Source organism: Choloepus didactylus, chromosome 8, assembly GCF_015220235.1.
Source record: "Choloepus didactylus isolate mChoDid1 chromosome 8, mChoDid1.pri, whole genome shotgun sequence".
In the NCBI taxonomy this organism is placed as follows: domain Eukaryota; kingdom Metazoa; phylum Chordata; class Mammalia; order Pilosa; family Megalonychidae; genus Choloepus; species Choloepus didactylus.
Window position 1 is genome coordinate 9,246,268 of NC_051314.1, and position 25,198 is coordinate 9,271,465.

The 25,198-nt window shown below is 46.9% G+C and overlaps 1 protein-coding gene across 9 annotated transcripts in view; it reads left to right on the top strand.

Moving 5' to 3' along the window:
- EFCAB6 (EF-hand calcium binding domain 6) overlaps positions 1-14,565 on the top strand; it is a 333,133-nt gene extending 318,568 nt beyond the window's left edge. For all 9 annotated transcript variants that reach the window (XM_037845944.1, XM_037845943.1, XM_037845941.1 and 6 more), the window contains 4 exons: positions 1,732-1,900; positions 7,723-7,907; positions 10,534-10,683; positions 13,102-14,565. In XM_037845944.1, the coding sequence (XP_037701872.1) occupies positions 1,732-1,900; positions 7,723-7,907; positions 10,534-10,683; positions 13,102-13,224 (627 nt within the window). In that variant the 3' untranslated portion in view covers positions 13,225-14,565. The remainder of the gene's footprint in view (positions 1-1,731; positions 1,901-7,722; positions 7,908-10,533; positions 10,684-13,101) is intronic.
- The last annotated feature ends 10,633 nt before the right edge of the window (positions 14,566-25,198 follow it).

The window sequence follows — 25,198 nt, forward strand, 5'->3', positions numbered from 1 at the left end:
AGAATTCAGCACCGTGCATATAAGGCAGATCCAGCCACCCTTAGTGCACGGGCAGCACTCACAGACAGCGGTGATTGCCTAGTCCTTCATTCATTCAACACATATTTATTGTGTACCACCTGCATGCTGGGTATTTTCTAGAGCTGAGAATACCACAATGAACAAATTCCCTGCCCTTGTGTGGTATACATTCTCGTTGAGGCTGATAGGCAGTGAACAGGAAACATAGTAAGTACTGAATAAGTTAAAAGGTGGGCAGCAGAGCCGGATGAAGGAGGTTAGGAGCACCTGTCCTAATTCCTGGACCTCTGCACACGTTCACGGCAAGGGGAATTAAGGCAGCAGATGGAGTTTAGGTTGCTGGCGAGGTGACTGTAGGAGAGGGAGCTTGGCCTGGCTCATCCGGGTGGGCCCAGTGTAATCATCAGGGTCCTCGAGTGAGAACGAGGGAGGCAGGAGTGACACAACACAGGAGCAACTTGAGCTGCCACGACTGGCTTTGAAGGAGGAGGAAGGGGCCGTGAACCCAGGATTGCAGGCGACCTCTACGTGCTGGAAGAGGCGAGGCTGGAGCCTCCAGGAAGGAACACAGAGCGGCCAGCACCGTGATTTTAGCCCGTTTCTGACTTCTACCCTCAAGAACTGTCAGAGAATAAATTTGCATTGTTTTAAGCCAGAAAATCTGTAGCCAGCTGCTACAGCAGCAGCAAGAAACCAGTGCAGGCCCTGGGAGCCCTGGTGAGGACTTTGGCTCCCTCTCCAAAGGGAAGGGGCAGCCTTGCAAGTGTTTAGGCACAGGAGCTGCGTGATCTGACTGCCTTTCAAAAAGCCTCCTCTGTTGCTGTGTTGGAAAGAGACTATGGGGCGGTGTGGGGTGGCACAGAGAGGACTGGCAGAAGCAGCAGATGGTGGGGAGGTTCCAGCTGCCAGGCAGGCGAGAGCCACTGGCCAGTGGTCCCGGCGATGGAGGGGAAGCTGGCAGGAAGTGGTCGGATTCTGGATAAACCATCAAGGCAGAGCCGGCAGGGTTCCCTGATGGGTTAGAGGGAGACAGGGTGGGGACAACATCCACTTCTGTGGCCTGAGAAGAAAGGAGTTATTGTCCCCTGTGATGGTGAAGGCTCAGGTGGTGCAGAATTTGGGAGAAAGACCGGGGATCTAACTGAGTTTGTTACAATATGAGAGAACCACATGCAGAGGAGGTGGGTGCAGGTGTAAGTCTGGCATTCAGGAGAAAAGTCTGGGCTCGATCAAATTTCTCCCTTGTTTTTAAAGGGAAAATGCAATAAAACAAAGAGGAGCAGCACCTCATACTTGGTCCACATCTGATACTCTGAATGGTCACAGATTTGGATGCTCTGTTCAAAGCCAAGCCAATTTCCTTCCTTTGATAGAATTCTATCTCTGGTGAAAACGCCATCATGCTCGCATGCTCCACACACGCCAATAATATATTGAAGTAGCATTTCTGTATATTTGAACCTTAGCTTTATATTTACTTCCCAAAGCTACTGGGGCTATTATGATTTGGCACAAGTATAGCCCGCTGATGAAAATAAAAAGTAAACTGTAAAACTACCATCCAAATTTTAGCTTTCATTTTATTTCTGAAATAGAGAATGCCACCTGTAAAATTTTCAGCCTCGAAACCTAAGTCATATCTGTAACTTGGTAATATTACTTTCATTTTCAATGTCAATTAAAACACAATTTTCTTTCCTTGCTTGCTAGACTCCAGCTAGTACAGCCCCATGGCCAAGAACTCTGCCCCTGCAGAACTGTGAACCCATAGAGAACAAGCTCAGAAAGAAAATTCAAGGTTGTTGGCGAGAACTCCTGAAGGAATGCAAAGAGAAGGATGTGAACAAACAAGGAGAAATCACCACGTTTGAGTTCCTGGGTTGGTTTTGGTCATGTCCCGTTGATGATAGGTTATCACCTCCTATTGGCAAGAGGCGCCCTCCCTAGGCAGACGTCCATACCCCGTGGGGAGCAGGGGAGGCGTGTGGTAGAAAGCCATTGGGAACGGAAAGTCTGGGTCCAGGTGGCAGGCGAGACACCTCACTAAACACCACCCCAAGGGACGGGAATTCCCAGTGTGCCACTTCCCTGCCACTGAGCAGGTTTGCCAGTAAGCTCTCCCTTGGATTTCAGCTTTAGAGTCAGCCCATGGAGAACTCACAGACGTGGTTGTGACCCGCGTGACCATGTGAATGCTAATGAACTTTTCCAGCTGATGGCAGTGGGTGGGGGGTGGCTGTGGGAAAGTGGAGGAAGGCAGGGGATGCTGGGACCCTCCGGCCCACCTTCGTATAGCCCCAGGGCTCTGCTCACGTCAGTATCTGTTCTTCCTCCTCATTGGATTTTTCACCATGCAATACTTTGATAAACTTTAAAAATTAAACCAGTTGGGTTTATACTGTCACTAACTGTTGCATATTATTTATGCAACATTTTGCATTAAGGAAAGTAAATCTAGCATGTCACTCCTTTGCTTAAACAGCCCCCTTAACTCCCGACTTTCTTGACTAATATAAAGATCCCTTTTAAAAGAAAACAATTTCTTGAGAACTTCCAATATTGATATGTTATTTCTTGATAACCGTGGCTCTGAGAAAGCAAACTGTCTTTAAGTCTCTCCAGCCTCCTTTGTCCAGGGGGAGTTGGAGCAGTGGCAGCTTTAAGAGCCAAGTTCCCAGCCATGCAAAGGAGTAATCAGATGTAATGATCAGTGATCAGATGAACCCCCTTCCCGATCCTGGGGAACTAGGGGGGGGATTTTGTGGGGTTTTTTTTAAATTCAGTTTTATTGAGATATATTCACTACCATATAATCATCCACAGCATACAATCAGTTCATAGTACCATCATATTGTATGCATTCATCACCACAATCAACTTTTGTGCATTTTCACTACTCCAAAAAAAAAAAAAGAATAAAAATAAAAGTAAAAAAAACACCTAAAACATCCCATTCTCCCCATCCCACCCCATTTTTCATTTAACTTTTGTCCCTATTTTTCTGCTCATGTATCCATACACTAGTAAAGGGAGTGTGAGCCACAGGGTTTTCACAAACACACAGTTACATGTGTAGGCTACATAGTTATACAATCGTCTTCAAGAATCAAGTCTCAACATAATGTCCTCAAGGTTCATCCATGTTGTTATAAGTTCCGTGACTTTATTCTCCCTTAGAGCTGCATAATATTCCATCGTGTGTATATACCATAGTTTGTTTATCCAGTCATCCATTGATGGACATTTGGGCTGTTGCCATCTCTTGGCAATCATGAATAATGTTGCTATAAACATTGGTCTACAAATGTCCATTTGTGTCTTAGCTTTCAGTTCCTCTGAGTATATACCTAGTAATGAAATAGCTGGAGCATACGGCAATTCTATACTTAGCTTTCTGAGGGGCCACCATACTGCCTTCCAGAGTGGCTGCACCATCCTAATTCCCACCGGCGTAAGTGTGCCTCTTTTTCCACGTTGTCTCCAGCACTTGTGATTTTCTGTTTTTTCATTTTTTTTGTAATGGCCATTCTAGTAGGTGTGAGATGCTATCTCACTGTGGTTTTGATGTGCATTTCCCTAATAGCTAGTGAAGTTGAGCATCTTATCATATATTTCTGAGACATTTGTATTTCCTCTTCAGAAAAGTGTCTGCCCATGTCTTTTGCCCATTTTTTAATTGGGTTGTCCCTTATCTGATATGTGGTTTCCAAATATTGTCACCCATTGTGTAGGCTGCCTTTTTACTTTTCTGGCAAAGTCCTTTGATATACAAAAGTGTTTAATATTGAGGAAAATCCCATTTATGTATTTCTTCTTTCGTTGTTCGTGCTTTAGATGTAAGGTCTAGGAAACCACCTCCTATCACAAGATCTTTAAGATATTTTTCTACATTTTCTTCTAAAAGTCATATGGTCTTAGCACTAATATTTAGGTTTTTGATCCATTTCGAGTTAATTTTATTATAAGGTGTGAGATAGGAGTCCTCTTTCATTCTTTTGGATATGGATATCCAGTTCTCCAAACACCATTTATTGAAGAGGCTGCTCTGTCCCAGTTGCGTTGGCTTGACAGTCTTATCAAAGATCAATGATCCATAGATAAGAGTCTATTTCTGAACACTCAGTTTGATTCCATTGGTCGATATTTCTATCTTCATGCCAGTACCATGATGTTTTGACCACTGTAGCTTTGTAGTATGCGTCAAAGTCAGGTAGTGTGAGACCTCCCATTTCATTCCTCTGTCTCAGGATATTTTTGGCTATTCAAGGCAACCTGCCCTTCCACCTAAATTTGTTTACTGGGTTTTCTATTTCTGCAAAGTAAGTTGTTGGAATTTTAATTGGTATTGCATTGAATCTATAAATCAGTTTAGGTAGAATTGACAACTATATTTAGTCTTCCAATCCATGAACACAGTATGTGCTTCCATTTTTTTAGGTCCTGTTAATTTCTTTTAGCAGTTTCTTGTAGTTTTCTCTATGCAGGTTTTTTTGTGGCCTTGGTTAAGTTTATTCCCAAATACTTGATTCTTTTGGTTGCTATTATAAATGGAATTTTCTTCTTGATTTCCTCCTCCTGTTGCTCATTACTTTTGTATAGGAATACTACTGATCTTTGCATGTTGATCTCGGACCCTGCCACTTTGCCTATTCATTTATTAGGTTAAGTAGCTTTGCTGCAGATTTTTCTGGATTTTCTACATATAGGATCATGTCATCTGCAAACTGGATGCCTTTTATTTCTTTTTCTTGCCTAATTGCTCTAGCTAGAACTTCCAGCACAATGCTTGAATAACAGTGGTGATGGTGGGCATCCCTCTCTTGTTCCTGGTCTTAGAGGGAAAGCTTTCAGTCTTCCCCATTGAGTGTGATGTTAGCTGTGGGTTTTTCATTTATTGCCTTTATCATATTGAGAAAGTCTCCTTCTATTCCTGTCCCTTTGAGAGTTTTCATCAAGAAAAGATGTTGAATTTTGTCAAATGCCTTTTCTGCATCAATTGAGAAGATCATGTGGTTTTTCCGTTTTGATTTATTGATGTGGTATATTATATTAATTGATTTTCTTGTGTTGAACCAGCCTTGCATACCTGGAATAAATCCCACTTGGACATGGTGTATAGCTCTCTTAATGTGCTGCTGGATTCATTTTGTGAGTATTTTGTTGAGGATTTTTGCATCTATATTCATGAAAGAGATTGGTCTATAATTTTATTTTTTATAATATCTTTATCTGACTTTGGTATTAGGATGATGCTGGCTTCATAGAATGAGTTAGGCAGCTTTCCCTCTGCTTCAATTTTTTTGAAGAGTTTGAGCAGGATTGGTACTAACTCTTTCTTGAATGCTTGGTAGAATTCACATGTGAAACCATCTGGTCCTGGCCTTTTCTTTTTTGGGAGCTTTTTGATGACTGACTCAATCTCTTGTGATTGATTTGTTGAGGTCGTCTATTTCTTCTTGAATCAATGTTGGTTGTTCATGCTTTTCTAGGAAGTTGTCCATTTCATCTAGGTTGTCTAATTTATTAGCGTATAGTTGCTCATAGTATCCTTTCATTATCTCCTTTATTTCTGCATGGTCATTAGTTATGTCCCCTTTCCCATTTCTGATTGTGTTTGTTTTCATCTGCTCTCTTTTTATTTTTGTTAACCTAGTTAAGGGTCCATCGATTTTATTTATTTATTCAAAGAACCATCTTCTGGTTTTGTTGATTCTATTGTTTTCCTGTTCTCAATTTAATTTATTTCTGCTCCAGGCTTTGTTATTTCTTTCCTTCTGTTTGCTTTGGGGTTGGTTTGTTGTTCTTTCTCTAGGTCCTGCAGGTGAACAGTTAATTCCTCAATTTTTGCTCTTTCTTCTCTCTTAATATAGGCATTTAGGGCAATAAATTTCACTTTCAGCACCACCTTTACTGCATCCTGTAGTTCTGATATGTTGTGTTTTCATATTCATTTGCCTCGAGGTATTTACTAATTTCTCTTGTAACTTCTTCCTTTACCCACTAGTTGTTTAAGAGTGTGTTGTTTAGCCTCCATATATTTGTGAATTTTCCAACCTTCTGGGGAACTAGGTTTTGATGTCCCTCTCTGGCACTCTCAGTATGCTACACCTGGGGCCAGACCCCACTGCTGCCGGCTGCAAGGGGGTGGGGGATGGGCTCCGGTACCCACCAGGCAGAGAGAGCAGCTCAACAGTGTTTCCCATTTACCTGCCTCTTCCTGCTGCTGTTGCCTGGATTCTGCACAGTTCTACTGGGCTCTGGAGTTTTGAACTAGTTGGTTCAGACAGTCCCTGCCTGTTTAACAGTTGTTCTCGTGGAGGGACTGATTCCTAGAGCTTCCCACTCCACCATCTTCCCGCAATCCTCTAGTTCAACCTTTTGCTTTTGTACATGGTCAAACAAAACAAGTTATTTTCATTATCATTATTGTTGAATTTTTTAAACCATGAACTCATTTAAGTCTCCAATCCATTCTTCTGATAAGCTTGTCAGACTTTAGTAGTGCATCCAAAATTCAGTAGGTGAAAAAAAAATTGCTGATTGATTTTCAGAAATCATCATGTAGTTTCTATCCACTGCTGATGGCCTTCTGCAAGTTGGAATAGTTCCTTTAGGTCCCACACACCTCCCCAGCCATGTCCTGAGTGGCACCATCTTCTCCTACTGCTTTCCTCCATGCAAAGGTGAAGAAACCTCTGCACAACAACGCATGGCAGCACCTTTCTGCCTTCCCTTGATTTGAAGGTTTCATGGCTATAAAGTCCACTTACATCAACTGTCCTCACTAACTTCAACAATTAAAGTCATATTCTGCTCCTCAGCACTTCTTGCTTTCAGGATGTCAAGTCAAAGTCTCTCAACAGCCTTCTACATTTAAGAAACTCAAATCTGATCCCATGTGAGTCCTTTTCAATTATGAGTTATCCTTCCAAAAAAAGTTTGTCTCTATAAGTAGTAAAAGAATTCACCATGAGCACAAAGCATGGGGTGAGTGCTGATATTTTGATGTTGATACACCACCTTAATGGCAGCCAGGCAGACTTGCCAACTCACCAAGGTGTCTCATCTTCAATGTGGCACCGACATGATCCTAATCAAAAAGCCCGACTCAAACCCTGTAATTGCTTAGCAGTTGTCTCATAAGGGTGGTCCATGTACCCCAGAACAAGTTTTGTGTATTTCAGGTTGTCATTGGAATGACAATTCAAAATGTGTAAATTTGCATAGTCTGACGGACTCCCCAGACTGTGACTCCAAAACCCACATGGAAGAATACATTTTCAGAGGGCCGAGACACAATTCCTCACTGAGGCTTTCGGGGCTCATCACATCCTGGCCCCTGCCAATCCATTGCCTGAGCACTTGGGCCCCTCACATGCCGACTGTGCTCTGATCTGATGCCAAACCTTTGCTCAGGGGGCTCCTGGCCCATGGGAAGACCCCTCCCCTACTCTCCCCACCTGCTCTGTGGGTCATGGCTCCCGCAGCACTCAGTCCACACCACTGCTTGGCTCTGGTCCCCACACAACTGGATGATGCGGGCGGGGCAGGGTGTGGGGGGCCCCTCCTTACGTGGACCCGTCTGTTTCCAACCTTGGTCCCATCCACCAAGAACTGACCCAGGGCCTAAAGCAGAGAGAGCTCCTCAGCAGATGTTGAGTGAACAATTCACCACCATTGAACTGACATTTTTGTTTTTAGCCCTTGTAGAGAAATTCAACCTGGACGTAAGCAAAGAGGAGTGTCAGCAGCTCATTGTAAAGTACGACTTGAAGAACAACGGTAAATTTGCTTACTGTGACTTCATTCAGAGCTGTGTGCTATTGTTAAAAGCAAAGGAAACCTCACTGATGCAGAGAATGAAAATTCAGAATATGCACAAAATGGTAGGTGAACCGTTCTCAGAAAGCACAGGGGTCTGGGGTTAGAAGTGTCTCCTTCACGTTTCTCAGTTCATTGCAGATGTGGGTCATCTCGCTTCATCAAAGTGAGACTCGAGGCCAAGCTGCTCAGTGTGTCCGGAGCCTGTGCTGGGAGGCAAAGGCTTGTGGGTGAAGACAAGGTCTCCATCAGGCTTATGGAGCTTGGACAATGGCTCAGATATTTAATTTTTCTGAAAATAATTCAAAGATTTCCCTTCTCTCCTTCTGGAACCCTGTAAGGGGCTGGACTTATTCAGGTCACAGACACCTGATTATCACAGGCCCCTTGCAGACCCTCCAGAAACATCTGTGTGCTTGGCAGTCACCGACAGTGTCGGCTGCTCACACAAAGCCCTGGGGAGCCATGTTGGGGCTGGACCTTTCCCCTAAGGATGCGGGTTGGGTTGGAATCTGGTGTCATTTTTCTTGCTGAAAAGGCACCCACAATGCATTCTAGAATTTTCTTTTTCTGTTTCTTTGAAGAACGAGACCCCAAAGACCCTTAAACAGCAACTCAAGTCCACTATTCTCCATGATTTTTACCTTTTATTCTCTATTGTTTGTACCTTTAGGATTCTCACCCACACCCAGTTCAACCACAAGGTTTCCACTGACTCACCTCTCTCGAGTCTTTCCAAAACATGACACAAAGCAGTGCTTTCTTTGGCACTCACAATCCATCAACTTCATGGAACATTTAGAATGAAGTAAAGTGAATTCAGTCACAAGTCCAAGCAGCATTGTCGATTTGGGGGAACAAATGGAGCTGATTCCAGTCACTGTACAACTCAGCCAGAGGCGCCAGCCCCAAGAGAGCCCCCCAGCCCAGCCCCCCCAGCCCAGGGTGCAGCCTGCCCAGGCCCCGCTCAGAGTAACTGGGTGGGGGGGGGGGGTGGCTAATCAGCAAACATCACATAGAATCTGCAAAATCATATGCCATCTTAGCATGGTTTCTAGTTTCAGACAAGCAGGAGCAAGTGTCAGAGGCTTAAGTTTACAGAAGCAAACTTACAATTAAGGCGTTCTTCCCCTAGCTCAGTTTTCTGTGGCTGGAGGACAGGTGCCCTCACTAGAGCTTCACGGGGGCAGGAACAGTCCGAGACCCAGGGAGAAGAGCGCATGACCTAGAAGTCTCTGCCAGCTCTGGCCTTTCTCCACCTCTCTGGCCTCAGTTTCCCCTTCTGTGAATGGGGGGCAGGAGTCTGCTAAACCCTGTCAGATGTGGCCCCCAGTCCCCTTCCAAAAGGCCTCCTCTGTGTGATTCGCAGCAGGGCGGCTGCAAGGCTGCCCGCGAGTGACGGGGAGCATGCACCTGAGACTGTTCATGGGAGATGAGAGGTGGGAGACCAGGCTCTACAGACCTGGCTGGGACGCCCCCCACATGTCCGCAAAGGTGACCAGAGCCGCCACTCTGTGGTTCTTCCCAGACCTGGATCCTCACCCGGACGTGGCCAGAGAGTCTGCCTGTCAGCGAGTCTGCTCCCGCAGGTGCCTCCGCGCTTTCCCGGGACAGTGGGGCCCCTGCCATCTCCCCGTCACCGTCCTCGTCCCCTCAGGCAGACGTTCCGTGGCTGCCAGGCCCTCCCAGGCCCAAGTGGGGAGCCAGGGCAGATGCCCCTGCAGGGAAGCTAAAGGGATGAGCTCCTGGTAACTCGGGACGTGCTTTGGGGAAGGGAGCCTGGGCGCTGCTTGGTGCTGCAGGGCCCGGGGTGGGAATTTCTGGACACATCTGTGGTCCAGCGCTCTGTTTGGAGCCCGTCCTGGAGACCTGGGGGAGGAAGAGCCCGCCAGGGTAGCATCGATTGTCTTCTGAGCATGTGCACTGGCTGATTGGATAAACTGGCAGCCACCGAAGCTATGGGGTATCCGGTGAGTCTCCATCATAGGTGCTAAATGATGTAAAAATTGAAAGCAATTTAATTCGGTGCTAATTTGTTTTATGGGGTGCCATGTTAAAATTAAACTTTCCCAAAATGAGTTACACATTATTGCCTACAGTTCACCTCTGTGATATTCAGACATACATAGGGGCTAAATCATGCTAAAATATCTTATTTTCAATCTAATAGCACCTAAATGAAATAATCACAGTGTAGTGTACTGTTTAATCACTAGACATAATTACAACCTTGCAGTTTTTTTTTTAGAGCTCTTCGTTATAATAACCTACTAGAAGACCCAAACTGAAATTTTTTTTTTTCCTCAAACTCTTTTTGAAATTGTTGGGTGTCCACCTATCCCCCTCCCTGCGTGGCCTCTTGGGTTAAAGTCAAACAGAGCCCTGGCAAATCCACTGCTGCCACTTGGCCTCTCTGGGCCTCAGTTTCCCCATCCATAAAATGGGGTAAAGAGGCCCCCTTCTTTCCAGGTTGTGGGGCCGTTTGGGGGGTGGAGGTGGTAAACGAGATGGTGGCAATGACATTTCGATGTGAGTCCTCAGAAACTCGCTTCTGCCGAAAGGAGGCTGCTCAAGAGGATGCTCGGAGCTCTCCCACCCGCTGAGGGCTGCTGAGGGCCGCTGGCCGCCCACCCACCCAACCACGCGGAAGCTCCTTTCTCACCTCCTCTTGTTTTTGTTTTTGTTTTTTAGAAAGAAGCTGGTGCAGAGACTTCTTCCTTTTACTCTGCGTTGCTGCGTATTCAGCCCCAAATCTTGCACTGCTGGAGGCCAATGAGGCGCACATTCAAAACCTACGATGAGGGCGGAACGGGGTTTTTAAACGTGGCCGATTTCAGGAAGGTGAGCGTGCCTCATGTGTGTGTCGCCCCTGGACGGGGTGCAGTTGCCAAGTGACGGTGGCCAGAGACCCTTGAAAGGGGTCCCCTTCCCCCACTCCTCCCCCAGAGGCCTAGACCTCACTTCCTTGTGACCACCCCAAGTTATCAAGGCCTGAATCCCCTTTGCCCCTTGTCTGCACACTGTCGGTTGTCCTCCCCGGAGTTTTCTAGAACCCCTCGCAGATGCTGTATACCCCCATGGCCTGCCATGCAGCGGCCGGCAGATCACCTGCTGCTCTCAGGAACTTAGCAGCGTGCAGCTGGGGGTGCAGAGCCCCGCCCGGCCGCAGGGAGCACCTCACGTCCCCTGCAAGCCGGGCCCTCCTCGTCCCGGCTGCCTCCAGAGCCGGCGCTTTGCTTTACCTCCTCAGACCTTGCAGTGTTTCTCCCACAGTTGAGGAACGGGCCACCCCAGGAGCGAATTCCAGTGCCCACTTAGAGAATGATGCAAACCCCCTTGAATTAACAGACTCTTGTCCCCCACTCCCTACTGACCTCTCCATCCCCACCTCCAGCCATTGAGGGTAAGAAAATGAGGAAGATCCAGAATGTTAAATACAAAAAAAATTAAACATTACTGTCAGAAAATAATCTCAGTCAAGACATGCAAAGAGACAAACAAAAGGTTAGGACCTCAAAATGTACTTACAAAAATTTTATTTTGTAAGTTTATCTATGCTTCAGGTTGAAAACTTTAAAAAAAAATAAGCCAGTAGAAAACCTTTCTTTATAATAATGAGCCAGGAAGATTAACAGCGGTTGGCGGGTGAGGGCAAGGGCAGCAGGGCAGGGCTGGCATTTACGAGCGGCCTGATGGGCACCCTGCTTGGGGTCTCACCGCAGACCCAGAAGAGCAGCTCTGGGGCATGGACGGGACCCCCAAGGGGCTGCACAGAGACCCAGCCCCACGGCACACAGAGGGCCTCTCGGTGGGCCCCCAGAGCCTTACAGAACCGGCCATGGCATTCACGGTTTTTTTCCCTTTGACTTTTGAGTCTAGTAAAAATCTTGGTCACGGATTCTCCTTTAGCCTCTGTGCAAAGAAGGGAAGGAAGTAGAGTCAGGCCCCTCTTAGGGCATCTTCCCAGGAATTTGGGTGGGTGGCAAATTTGGGAGGGAGCAGAAGTGGAGGACCTTGCCCCAGGAGAGCTCAATTCAGGGTGCAGATTTGTATAACTGGAGGCTCCTTCTCCAACACCCAAGCTCCATGCCCCTCCCTGCCCTACGCCCTGGTGCCCACAGCCAGCCAGCTGCCCTCAGCCTCCGGACACTGGGCCCAGCCCTACTGCTGGCACTGGAGGGAGCCTCAGGGCCTCCTGGCTCTACTTTCTGGTCTCCTCTTAGAAATAAATGACACCAGCAGAGGTTGGAAATTTATAACTTAATCATTTATTTGGCAGAGTATCTAATAGGATTTGTTTCAGCTGCATAGAACGGGGAAAAGAAAAACAGCTTAAATAAGGCAGAAATTTATTTCTGTCTCATGTAAAAAGTCTGGAGGTAGGAAGTCCAGAGCTGATGGGTGGCTGGACGGTCATCAGGACATCTGTATTTTTGCCTTACCATTCTCAACACCTGGCTTCCTTCCTCCATGTCACCTCATGGTCCAGGATGGCTGCTGGAGCTCCAGCAGCATTTCCATATTCCAGGCAGCAGAGGGAAAAAGAGAAGGGCATGCCCCTTTTCTTTAGAGAAGGCTTTCCAGAAGTCCCGCATAACATTCGTGTTTACGCTTCACTGGTCAGAACATAGTCGCATGCCATACCTAGCTGCAAGAGAAGCTGGGAAATGTCCCCTTTTAGCAGGACACACCACAGCCTAGAAGAAAATCAGAAGTCAACACTGGGTGGTCAACTAGCAGCTTCTGCCACAGACTGAACTACTGTCAAATGATGATCCCCTGCACCCCACATCCTGCCCCTGCTGGTCCTGCCCCTCCTCCTTGGTGGGCCACACCCCAGAGCCCCCTCCTCTGCCCCCAGGTCAAGGCTCTGTGGACTGAGGCTCCCTCCAGTCCTTTCCTCTCTGTCCCTTTGGCCTGGCTGGATGCTGACCAGTCTTCACCGCCCTTCAGGAAGGCGAAGTTTACCAACTCGCTGTTCCAGGGGGGTGTGTGGGGGCTGTGGGAACCAGCACCTTCCGCTTGCCCTGGAATCACTGTCTCCCCGTTTCACACCCACGGTGCAGGTGGGGCTGCCCAGGAGCACTGTTTTCTGTGCAAGCAAGAGATGCTGGACACAGGGAAGAAAGGGCGGCAGGAGCGCAGCTCTAGAGGCGGATCTCCAGGGCTCGGGCAAGGAGGGGAGCAGGACTGGGAGGGTGGACCCCAGCCCCTTCTGGCAGCCTGCCCCCTGCACAGCTCCTCTCCTCTGTCTTCCAGGTCCTGAGACAGTACAGCATCAACCTCTCCGAGGAGGAGTTCTTCCATATTCTCGAGTATTATGACAAGACACTCTCTTCAAAAATATCCTACAACGACTTCCTGCGGGCTTTCCTCCAGTAGGTGTCGGCCAGGCCCAGCAAGGACAGACCCAGGCACCAAGGGCCTGTCCCCAAGACGAATAAAATCCTGATTTTCCAGAAACAAAGCTCAAACCCAGGCCACACCCCGCCTCCCTTCCAGCTGAGAGGGCCGGCTCTGGCACCAGCTGGAGGTTTCTCCCAGCAGCCTGGCTCCAAGGCTGCCCCGCTGGGCCTCAGACAACCCCTCACACTTTAGTCTGAGCAAATAAAAAGTTAGCCTTTGCAGGAATGATTCTTAAGACTTTATGAGAACCACCAATGATAAAACACTTAGCGTTTCGGAGGTTTCTTTTGTGAGAGCCTGCCGGCCACTCCTCCAACCCAGGGCCCTCAGTGATGTCATCCGAGCAGCACCTCCTCGGTTCCTTTGTCCTTGTCCTGGATCAGATGTGACACTTGTGCCCTCCTGCTGTGCTCACCACCGTGGCCACATCTCTGCTCCTGGAAGCACCCACCGTGGCTGGCCTCGTGCCCAGGGCACCTATACTGGGCACACCCCCGCCAGCCTGCCCTCACCAGGACCATCTGGCCCCATCTGGCCCCTCGGTGCTGGGCCACAGCCCTCCAAGGCCGGGCCACGCCAGCTGCCAATTGGGAACACCCACCAGAGACCGTTTTGAGAGGGACCTTCCTTGGAAAGGACGGGGTTTGACAAGCCCAAAGAGGACATTTTAAAACCCCTGAGCTCCTTCCCACCTACGGTGATGCCATCACCCACTGAAAGAGCGATGTGGGCAGAAGAAGAGCAGTTGTCTGACTACTGTCTGTTAGTCAGGGAGGGGCAGTGAGAAGGCCCCCACCCACCCCGGCCCACGCTGGCCAAAGCTGCCGAGCCGAGATCCCCTCTCTGCGCCTTCTCAGGCACCAGTTAGGCCTCAGCTCCAGTGAGGCTGGCACTGCCAAACCGGACCACCGCACACCCCATGGGGAGAAGCATCCGGCCCGGCTTGCAGTGCCCACTGCAGCCCTTGGTTTCCTGCAAAATGTCTGCCTGGGTCATGTTTGTTTCTGTGTGTCCTGAACCCTCAGGCTGGACCCCCAGACTGAGAGGGGGTGGGCTTCAAGGTGAGGGGCTGCACCGCACAGGCCAGGCCCAGGTCCCGGAGCATCCAGCTCTTCTCTTGTCTAATCCTTCGAGTAGCTCCTGTCTGGCAAGCAGTGATTTGAGGTTTTGAGGTGGGGCTGATTTTCATCTGATGTGGTGTTCCTCTGTAATCCACCTGAACCGGGAGGCCCAGACTCTGCAGTTGAGGAGATTTGCTTTTGAACAAATTGTCTGGGGCTGAGGAGCTTGCCAACCGTGCAAAATAAACACATCTTTACACACCACAGCATCGGCACAGACGTGGTTCTTTCTGGGGGAGGCAACCAGGCCGGCGGCCAGAACGCCCAGCCTCCAGGAGGGCAGGGGCAGCTTTCTCCGCCCCGTCCCTCAGCCTTCCTCTCAGTCTCCCTCCCCCAGGTCAGGACAAGGCCCTGGTCACTGATCAAGGAAGGAATCAGTGGTCTGATTTCAACCCAGAAATCAGTAAGTAAGCCCGGGCGAGAGCTGGCGGGTCCCAGGGGGTAGCGGGTGGCAGCCCCAGCTGGGCACACTGCCCCTGCCTCTCACCAGCCACAACCCCTAGTGAGGCGGAGCTCACACCCCCATGGTAGAGATGACACGCTGAGGCCGAGGCAGCAGGGGGATGCCCGGTCCATCCCCGTGGGACCCGAGGACAGTGCAGGTGGCTGGGATGAGGGCAGGGGATGGCTCCCTGCTTCCTGCCCCCCAGTTGGGCTGCCCCACTGGGCAAGGCAAAACTGAAGGAGCTCAGGCCCGGGCTGGGGAGTCCCAGGGTTCCAGAGAAGCTTGGGCCAGGGGCAGACCTGGGGAGGATGCCCGCGGCGGGCAGCAGGGAGGGCCGCAGCCCCCTCCTGGCTGCCAGCAGGAGCCTCTTCACAGCTCTGAGGCCATGGGGTGCCAGCTCCACTCGCCACTGCACAGGCCATGCTCTCTCCAGTTCCTCAGTGTCCCCGTCTGCCAAATGGGAGGGCCCCGTGGGTCCCGCTTTCATGGGGAGATCTGGGCCCAGCAGGCGGGGACATTGCAGGAGCGATCTCAGTGGGGAATAAGAGAACTCAGGGGCCCAGGTGGAGCGTCAGGGCCATGCTGTGTCCACTGAGCAAGGCCCACCCCTGGCAGGCACAGCACTCCTGTGCGTCTTCATGTGGGCCTTGTGGAGGCAACCTCGTCAGCACCTCCATTTTACAGCAGCAGAAACAGGCACCGAAGGTCACCGTCCAGAGCCCCACTAGGACCTGGCCCGGGCAGTGGGTGACCACCAAGGCCAGCATCTGAGGCCAAATGTCCCCGGCCTCCTCTTGGAGCCTCCGGGGGCTGTTTGTCTGGCAACCCTGGCCGTGGGTGGGCAGGGTCTCCGCGGTTTGCACTGCCGAGGGCCGAGCGGCCAGCCTGCCGGGAGAGATGGGAGACACTGGCCCCGGCACCCGCGATCCTGCCTCCGGGCCCCTCCTCACCTCTGCCGGGCGCCCACATGCCTCCTCCGAGGCCCAGCTCCAAGGTCACCTGCTGGGAATCCTTACACGGCCTCTGGGCCCCTCAGCAGGGCAGCACCCCTCCCTGGTGGGCAGCTTCATCTCCCACCCCTCCCGCACAGGGCGGCTGGGCCCAGGGGAGGCCTGGTGCTGATCGGTGCATGGCTGAAACTGCAGGGAAGTCCCCCCACCCCAATCCCCCCCAGCCTGGCACGCAGTAGGTGCATAGACAGAAAGCAAGCCCAGGCCTGCAGGAAGTGTGGGGAAAGCTGGGGAGGAGTTTTGGCTACCGGGACTTCACTGTGGATCGGCCCTGGGAGTGCTGGGACCCACATAGCACCACGGGGTGGCAACAGGGTCACACACGCTTTCTCAGCTGTATCTCCAGCTCTTGGCAAAACAGAACGGAAAGTTCCAGATCCTTCCATGCATCTTCCACCGACACCACTGGCAGCACGCACTGATGTAACATCTCCAGTGGGACTAAACTGCAATCTCTTGCCTATAAAAATGAATCAGATGACAGTGGCCCTGAAGTGAGCTCTAGAAAGAAACTTTGGCACCCCTACCTGTCCTTCCAACCCCAGAAACTGATCAAATGTGCCCCCAAACATGCAAAGTAACCTATTAAAGTCACCCCTCTGGTGGAGGGCTCGGATGTTGAGGGGCAAGGGATGGGCTAGGTGCACCCAGGTTAGAGGTGGTGAGCTCAGGAACGCCGGCCCCCAGGGGGACATGGCTTCATGGCCCCAATGTCCCCCACTGAGCTGGGGCACAGGGAGCCCAGCTCAGATGGCACCACACCCCTGTGCAAAGCCCTCTGTGGCTCCCTATTGCCTGGAGGACATCTGTGTTAGGGTCCTGAGGCTGCTGAACAAAGTACCAGAAACCAGGGAGCTTGAACAACAGAAGTCTGTTGTCTCGTTTCCGGAGAAGTCTGAAATCAAGGTGTCAGCAGGGCCGGGCTCCACCTGAAGACTGAAGGAGAGAATCTTCCTTGCCTTTTCTAGCTTCTGGTGTTTCCCGGCAATTCTTGGTGCTCCTTGGCTTGCAGATGCAGCACACCAGTCTCTGCTCTATGGTGGTCTCCCTGCCTCTTCTTAGCAGGCCCCCAGTCCTGGTGAATTAGGGCCACCCAAAGCCAGTTTGGCCTCGTCTTAACTAATCCCATCTGTGATGACCCTATTTCCAAATAAGGTCACTTGACATACTGGGGGTTAGGACTTCCACAGATCTCTTTGGAAGACACAACTCAACCCGTAAGAGCAAGTCAAAGACGGTCAACAAGAGAGGCGTGCACGGCTCTGGTGGGAAAAGCCCCAGCCTGTGGGAGCCGGCAGAGCCCCAGCCCTCAGCTGTTCACCTGGATCTAGGCCTCAGGACAGGATTCCGGCAAGGGGTGGAGGGAGAGGTGGGCTCCAGAGCTCTCAGAGTCAAGCCAGGAGGGCAAGCGGTCTGGGCCTTTGCCCTTCCTCTCCTCCCTCCCCTCCTTCCAGGGCCCCTCTGTCCCGGTCAGGTGGCCTCACCTCTGGGCATCCCCTCTGGATCCCATTGTGTGGGGAGGTGGGAGTCCCTGTCTTCACCCCACAGAAGCTCACTTCACGTTAGCTCAGCCTTGGTGCTGACCCCACTCATCTCCCTCGCCCGCGGGTGTGTGCCGTTCTCGGTCGGAAAGGCGTCCGTTTCCCCCTTCCTCGACTCTGAACTCAGCCACGCGTCATCTCGTCTTGGCCACTGAGATGTTAGCGAGCATGACGCACGCAGAGGCTGGGAAGGCACTTGTGGTTTTCCACTTGGAGCTGTGGAGGGCTGGAAAGAGTATCATTCCCACCTTGACAACGAAGGAAAATGCTGGACAAACCACACATTTCTGTCATTTCTTAAGCCCATCAGAGAACTGAAGTCACAAACAACTCACTCAAAATCTGGAGAGACCATTGCCCGCAGGGAGAAGCAGGACCCAAGCGCCTGCTTCCAGGGGGCAGACACCACCAAACATCACACCAGCCGGTAAGGGGATTGGGCTAGAAATTTTTAACCAATTGCTAAAGGCCAACTGTGGGCTGGAATGAGAATGGGGAAGCTCTGGGGACTGCTGGCAGACATTTCCTCCAGCACCCACCTCCCACCCCCCAGGAGCTCATAGAGGGGATCTGGGAGAATACAGAGAAGTCTGCCCCCACGTCCCCCATGTGTTGGCTGCGAGAGAACAGCAGCCATGGCTGCAACTCTGCAGAACCCATCTCCCCTACTTACTCACAAGGAGCAAAATCCTTCATTTGCACAGAAAAGGCAAGAAAATTGTAGGCCGAGTGAGCTGGGAGGGAGGGGGAGAACAGGAAAATCAAAAGCTCTGCTCCTGGGAGGGGGCTAGGAATACATGGTGGACCCAGCATCTCATCGGCAGGAAGGAAAGGAACGCTGGTGGGGGCCACGCCCCAGCCCAGACTCCGGTGAGAGGACCAGGCGGATTCAGAGCAGCCGGGAATCCCCACCCTGCACACTCATGCCGACAACTGTCAGATAAAACAACAATGGAAAACAGCTGGGAGAGCCACAAGCCACAGATTCTCTCCTGGAGCCTCACAAAGGGAAGACCCAAAGCCAAGTGGGGAGCAAATTTCAAACCAGTCCAATTCCTAACAAGATCAACACAAACGCCCATCCTATAGTCCTAGCAGAAAGAAAGACACACGCTTCCCCAAGCATAAAAATATTCACCTCAATATCTACAATCTTATCTATCAGAGGTTAGCAAACTACAGCCCACAGACCAAACAGGGACTGTTTTTGTACAGCACATGCGCTAGGAATGGTTTTTACATTTTTAAAAGGAAGAAGAGGAGGAGGAAGGAGGAAGAGGAGGGGGAGGCAGAGAACAAGGAAAAGAACAAGAAGTAGCAACAGAGACTGTATGTAGCCCACAATGCGCACAAAACTTTAATATCTGACCTTTTACAGAAAAAGTTTGTAGATATCTGCTATCTAAATGTCCAGCTCTCAACAAAACTTATGAGACATACCAAGAGGCAATAGAAAAACTGTTTGAAGGTACAAAGCAATCATCAGATTCAGACTCAGACACTACACAAATTTTGGAACTATCAGAAAATAAATTTTTTAAATAAATGATTAATATGTCAAAGTTCTAATGGAAAAGGAAGACAACATGCAAGACCAGATATGAAATTTCAGCAGAAAGATGGAAACTATGAGGATCAAATGGAGGTGCTAGAAATGAAAACTACATCAATCGAGATGAAGATCATCTGAGACAGACTCCTCAGTAGATGCAGCACAACCAAGGAAGGAATGCGAAAGCTCAGAGCCAGGTCTATAGAATGTTCCCAAATTGAAATGCAAAGAGAAAACAAAAGGTGGGTGTTCTAGTTTGCTAATGCTGCAGAATGCAAAACACCAGAGATGGACTGGCTTTTATAAAAAGGGGGTTTATTTGGCTATACAGTTACAGTCTTAAGGCCATAAAGTGTCCAAGGTAACACATCAGTAATCAGGTACCTTCACTGGAGGATGGCAAATGGCGTCCGGAAAACCTCTGTTAGCTGGGAAGGCACATGGCTGGCGTCTGCTCCAAAGTTCTGGTTTCAAAATGGCTTTCTCCCAGGACATTCCTCTCTAGCAAGCTTGCTCTTCTTCAAAACGTCACTCACAGCTGCACTCCATTCAGTCTCTCTGAGTCAGCACGTTTATATGGCTCCCCTGATCAAGGCCTGCCCTGAATGGGCAGGGCCACGCCTCCATGGGACTATCCCACCAGAGTCACCACCCACAGCTGGGTGGGGCACATTCCAAGCAAATCTAATCAGCACCAAAAGTCTGTCCCACAAGACTACATCAAAGATAATGGCATTTGGGGGACACAATACATTCAAACCGGCACAGTGGGGAAAAAATAACAGAATATCTAAGAGATGTGAGACCATCTAAAACAGTCTAACATACATACATGCATGGAAAGCCAGAAAGAGAAGAAAGAGAACATGAGGCAGAAGAAATAATTGAACAAATAATGATGGAATTTTCCAAAATTACTGATAGATGCTAAACCACTGAGATGAGAAGCTCAGAGAACCAGACAGGATTAACATGTGTCACACACATACACACACACTGCAAAAAGCAATAATTATAAATCTGTGTTGACGGTGCATAATATATAAAGGTGTAATTTGTATGAAAATAACAGCATAAAGGGGGGATGGAGCCATATGGGAGTAAAGTGTTCATATACTATTGAAATTGATTTTGTGTTAATCTGGATATTTTCTCATATACAATTTCAATTCCCTTGTTTTTTTTTTAACATATGTTTTTTAGTTATTTTCTTAGTGGTTGCTCTGAGATTACAATTAACATTTTTACTTAAAACAATCCAGTGTGGTAAGACAGTGTCTTATATATTTAATCAGAGAAGTGACATCCACCATCTTTGTGATACCCTATTAATTAGAAGCCAAGTGGGGAGCAAATTTCAAACTAGTCCAATTCCTGACAAGATCAACACAAACGCCCACCCTACAGTCCTAGAAGAAAGAAAGACACACTCTTCCCCAAGCATAAAAATATTCACCTCAATATCTACAATCCTATACAAGAGTGTCCTGCCCATACCTGGAGGAGGGATTATACAAAAACATGGACGCTAGGTGGCAGGGAATAATTGGGAATCACCTTAGGTTTCGTCCACCACAAAAATAGACAAATCCACAATTTTAGTTGAAGACTTCAACACTGCTCCTTTGATAACTCATAGGATAAAGTAGACAGAAAATCAGTAAGGATGTAGATGGCTTAAACAGTACTATCAACCAACTAATTATCAAATACTTCTCCCAACAACAGTAGAATACACATTTTCTCAAGGACACACGGGCCATTCACCAAGATGGACCATATGCTGAGCCATAAAACAAACCTTAATAGAAATCATACAAAGTATGTTCTCAGACCATAATGGAATTAATCTATAAATAAATAACGGAACAATATCTGGAAAATCCCCAAATATTTAGTAACTAAACATCATAATTCTAAGTAACCCATTGTATTAGTTAGGGTTCTCTAGGGAGACAGAATCAATGAGAGATGTAACAAACTGTCAACTCCAAGGAAGATGTCTGATGAACTCCTCAGGAAACGAACCGGCAACTTCGACGAGCTCCCCAGGAAATGAACTGGGATTTTGACGAGCTCCCCAGGAAATGCTTCATGGGCAGCTGAAGAAGAAGTGAAGGTTCTCTAACCGTCCGGCTTATAAGCCTCCAACTGATCACCGGGACCAAATCCAGCCAATTGCATTCTCTCACTGTGGAAGCACGCCCCTTGATGAGTCATCAGTCAGCTGCAGTCAATTGACTGATGATCCAACAAACCAGCCCGCTGGTTTATTAACCAGCCTCAAATATCCTCACAGCAATCGTCAGGCCAGTGCCTGCTTGACCAGACAGCAGGTTCACCTAGCCAAGTTGACACATGAACCCAACCATCACACCCATGGATTTAAAAAAAAGTCTCAAAGACAATTTAAAAATATTTTAAGCTAAATTAAAATGAAGATACAGCATATTGAACTGTGTGGGGTACATATACTTCCCTGTTTAAGCAGTGCCTAGAGGAAACTTTATAGGCATGAAATGCTTATAATAGAAAGGAAGAAAGCTATAAAATTAATATTCTAAGCATCTACCTTGAGAAACTAGAATACAAAAAGTAAATTAAACTCAAGGCAAGCAGAAGGAAGGACATAAAGATCACAGCATCAATCAATACAATCATAAATAGAAAAAAAATCAAAGAACTCAGAATGTGGTTTTTATAAAAAGAGACTGAAAAAATTGATAACTGTCTAGTCAGGCTGACCAAGAAAAATAAGCAGTAAGACACAAATTTCCAACATCAGGGATGAAGAAAGGGGTATCACTACTGAGAAACAGCATTTAAAGAATAAGAAGGGAATGCTGTGGACAACTCTATGCATATAAATTTGGCAGGTTAGGTGGAATGGACCAATTCCCTGAAAAACACAATCTACCAAAGCTTACTCAAGAAGAAATCGATAACAGGAATAGTCCTATATCTATTAAAGAAGTCAAAATTATAGTAAAAATCTCTCCAAAATAGAAAACTTCACACCCAGGTGGCTTCATTCTATGAAACAATTTAAAGAAGAATTCATATCAATTCTACACAATCTCTTCCAGAAAATAGATTACTTGCCAAGTTATTCTATGAAATCAACATTATCTCAATACCAAAACCAGACAAAGGCAATTCAAGAAAAGAAAGCTACAGTCCAATATCCCTCATGAATATGGAAACAAAAATCCCCCCCCAAAAATATTTAGCAGAAAGAATCCAACAATTTACAAAACTGATATTCTTCACAATCAAGTGGGGTTCATTCCAGGAATCCAAAATTCAAAAATTAATGTAATTGACCATATTAATAGACTCAGTAGGAATAAAACATATGATCATCTCAATAGAGCAGGAAATGCCTTTGACAAAATTCATAATAAAAACTCTTAGAAAACTAGGAATAGAAAGGAACTCCCTTAACCTAATAAAGAAACTTCTGTTTTAAAACTACAGCTAGTGTCATAGTGAATGATGAGAGACTATATGCTTTCCCCCTAAAAGCAAGAATAAGGCAAAGATGTCCTGTCAGCGTTCCTATCCAACATCTTACTGGAAGTCCTAGCCAGTACCATATGTCAAGAAAAATAAAAAGGAAAAAAAAAAAGTAAAAGGAAGAAATAAAACTATCTCTATTTGACCTCACATGATTGTCTACATAAGAAATTCCAAAAATTCTACCAAAACTCCTAGTGCTAATAAGTGAGTTGCAAAGTCAATATATATAAGCCAGCATATTCCTATGTACCAGAAGAGAACAACTGGAATTTGAAGTTAAAAAGACAATACTACTTATAATAGCAGCTGCCACCTCCAAATGAAGCACTTAAGAATAAATCTAACAAAATACATGCAGCATCTGTATGATAAAAACAACAAAGCACTGATCAAAGAAGTCAGAGCTATAAATAAATGGAGAGATACATAGTAGCTCATGGATTGGAAGAATTTGTGTTGTTAAAATATCATTTCTCCCTAATTTGATCTATAGAGTCTATGCAATCCTAACCAAAATTTCAGCAATCTGTTTCGTAAACATCAACAAATGAATTCTAAAATGTGTAAGAAAAAGAAATTAGCATAGCCAAAAACAATTCTGAAAAAGAAGAACGAAGTTGAAGGACTCAGACAACATGATTTCAAATCTTACCATAAAATTATAGTAATCAAGAGAGTATGGTGTTAGTGGAAGGATAGATACATAGATCCATGGAACAAAATAGCCTAGAAATATATGCATACAAATATAGTCAACTGATCTTTCACAAATGTAAAAAAGGCAATTCAATGGAGAAATGGTGCCCATATGAAAAAAAAAAAAAAAAAAAAAAGAACCTTGACACATATCTTACACCTTAATAAAAAATTAACTCAAAATGCATTATAGATCTAAATCCAATATAGAAAACCAAAAACTTCTAAAAGAAAACATGAGAAAATCTATATGACATTAATTTTGGCAATGAGATACAACAAAAGCATAATGCACAAAAGAGAAAATTGATCAATTGGACTTTATCAAAATAAAACTTTTGCTCTAAAAAAGACACTGCTAAGAGAAAGAAAAAACAACCCATAGAATGGAAGAAAAGTTTTTCAAACTGTATGTTAAACAAATTAGTTGTATCCAAAAGACAAAGAACTCTTGAAACTCAACAAGGTAACAACCCAATTTTTTAAAGGCAAAAATCTGAACTGATACTTCACCAAAGAATATATATAAATGGCAAATAAGCATAAAAGATGTTCAACATCAATAGTCATAAAGGAAATGAAAATTAAAACCGTAAAAAGATACCACCACACACCTATTTGAATGGCTAAAATTTGAAAAAAAACTGACAATATCAAATTCTGGCAAGGATGTGGGCCAATAGGAATAAGTCATTCATTGCTGGTGGGAATGCAAAATCATACAGCCATTTCAGAAAAGGGATTAAAGAAGTGCCACAGAAGGGACTTTCTGTATGGCCCTGGGGTGGTGGATTCTCAGCCCAATGACTGTACACCACAAAGAGTAAACTTCAAGCCAGTTTTAAACAGTCCTCCAGGATGTCAGGGGACCCCAGGAGAGAGTGAAGCCTGTGACTGATGCATCTAACTGCATCCCAAACGCATGACATAACCTCACCGAAAAAGGTGGGGGAGAGAGCTGAGCTGCCTAACTTTGGAAAACAGAGTTTTGACAGTAAAAGTAAAGACAAAACTGCACATAAACACTGTTCTCTGGTGGTAAATATGTTTCTCACAAGGGTACAGATTAGCAGTTCTGGAATTAGATGTATATGAAGGTCAAACAAATGCATAAATAAATTGCAGATAATAGGAAGCAGGGTTCTCACTGTGAGAGAAAGAAATTACTAATAAGCAAGGTGGAAAGGCTGATACAATCCATGCTGGATTAGAGTCGGGGGAATCAGAATGAAACTGTGTTGTTTTTAGATAGATAGATAGATAGATAGGTAGATAGATAGACAGATGATAGATGATAGATATGTGTATCTATGGGTCAGCATACTACCTATATGTCCCATCTCTGTCTACTGAGAGGCCTGATAAGTTGTGATACTCCAGTGGCAATTAATGCACCCACCACTCACATCTTTGTTTCTAAATAAAAGGAGCTAGAGCTCTCTGGAGAAATGGCTGACTCCAGGGTTGGGGCTAGGAGAATACAAGATAAGCCTGGAGCATCTCGTGATGCCAGAGTGGGAGGAAATAGACAAACAGAAGACGGGGGCCTAAGGGATACAGGAGGCAACTTGGATGAGATCCCAATGGCCAACACTGGAACAATTGAGCAATAAAATAATAATAGTATAGGATTCTAACCCAAAAATAAAATAAGTGTTCATGAGTCCATGAGGATATAAATAAATCATTGAATAAATAAATAAGTGGCAGGGAAGGGACAAATCTTCCTTACAGAAAAATTCTAAATACTAAATGAGGAAGGAATGAGGTGGTGGAATATCACCATGAGAGCAGCACAGTAATAATTGCTGCAGACAAGACATACTGATAAATGCCAAAATTACTGGGCAAAACTTTAAGGAGAAACAGGATATTTGCATAGCTTTGAAATATCTCCCCCAAATATTTATTGATTACTTTGGTAATTCTAATGTATGCCCACAAATTCTTTGATGCTCCTCCCTCCAGGAAGTGGAGTTAAAATCCCTGCCCGTTGAATGCTGTTCTTAATGACTCACTTCTAACGAATTGAGTATAGACAGAGAAAGAGTTGTGTCTTTGCAGTG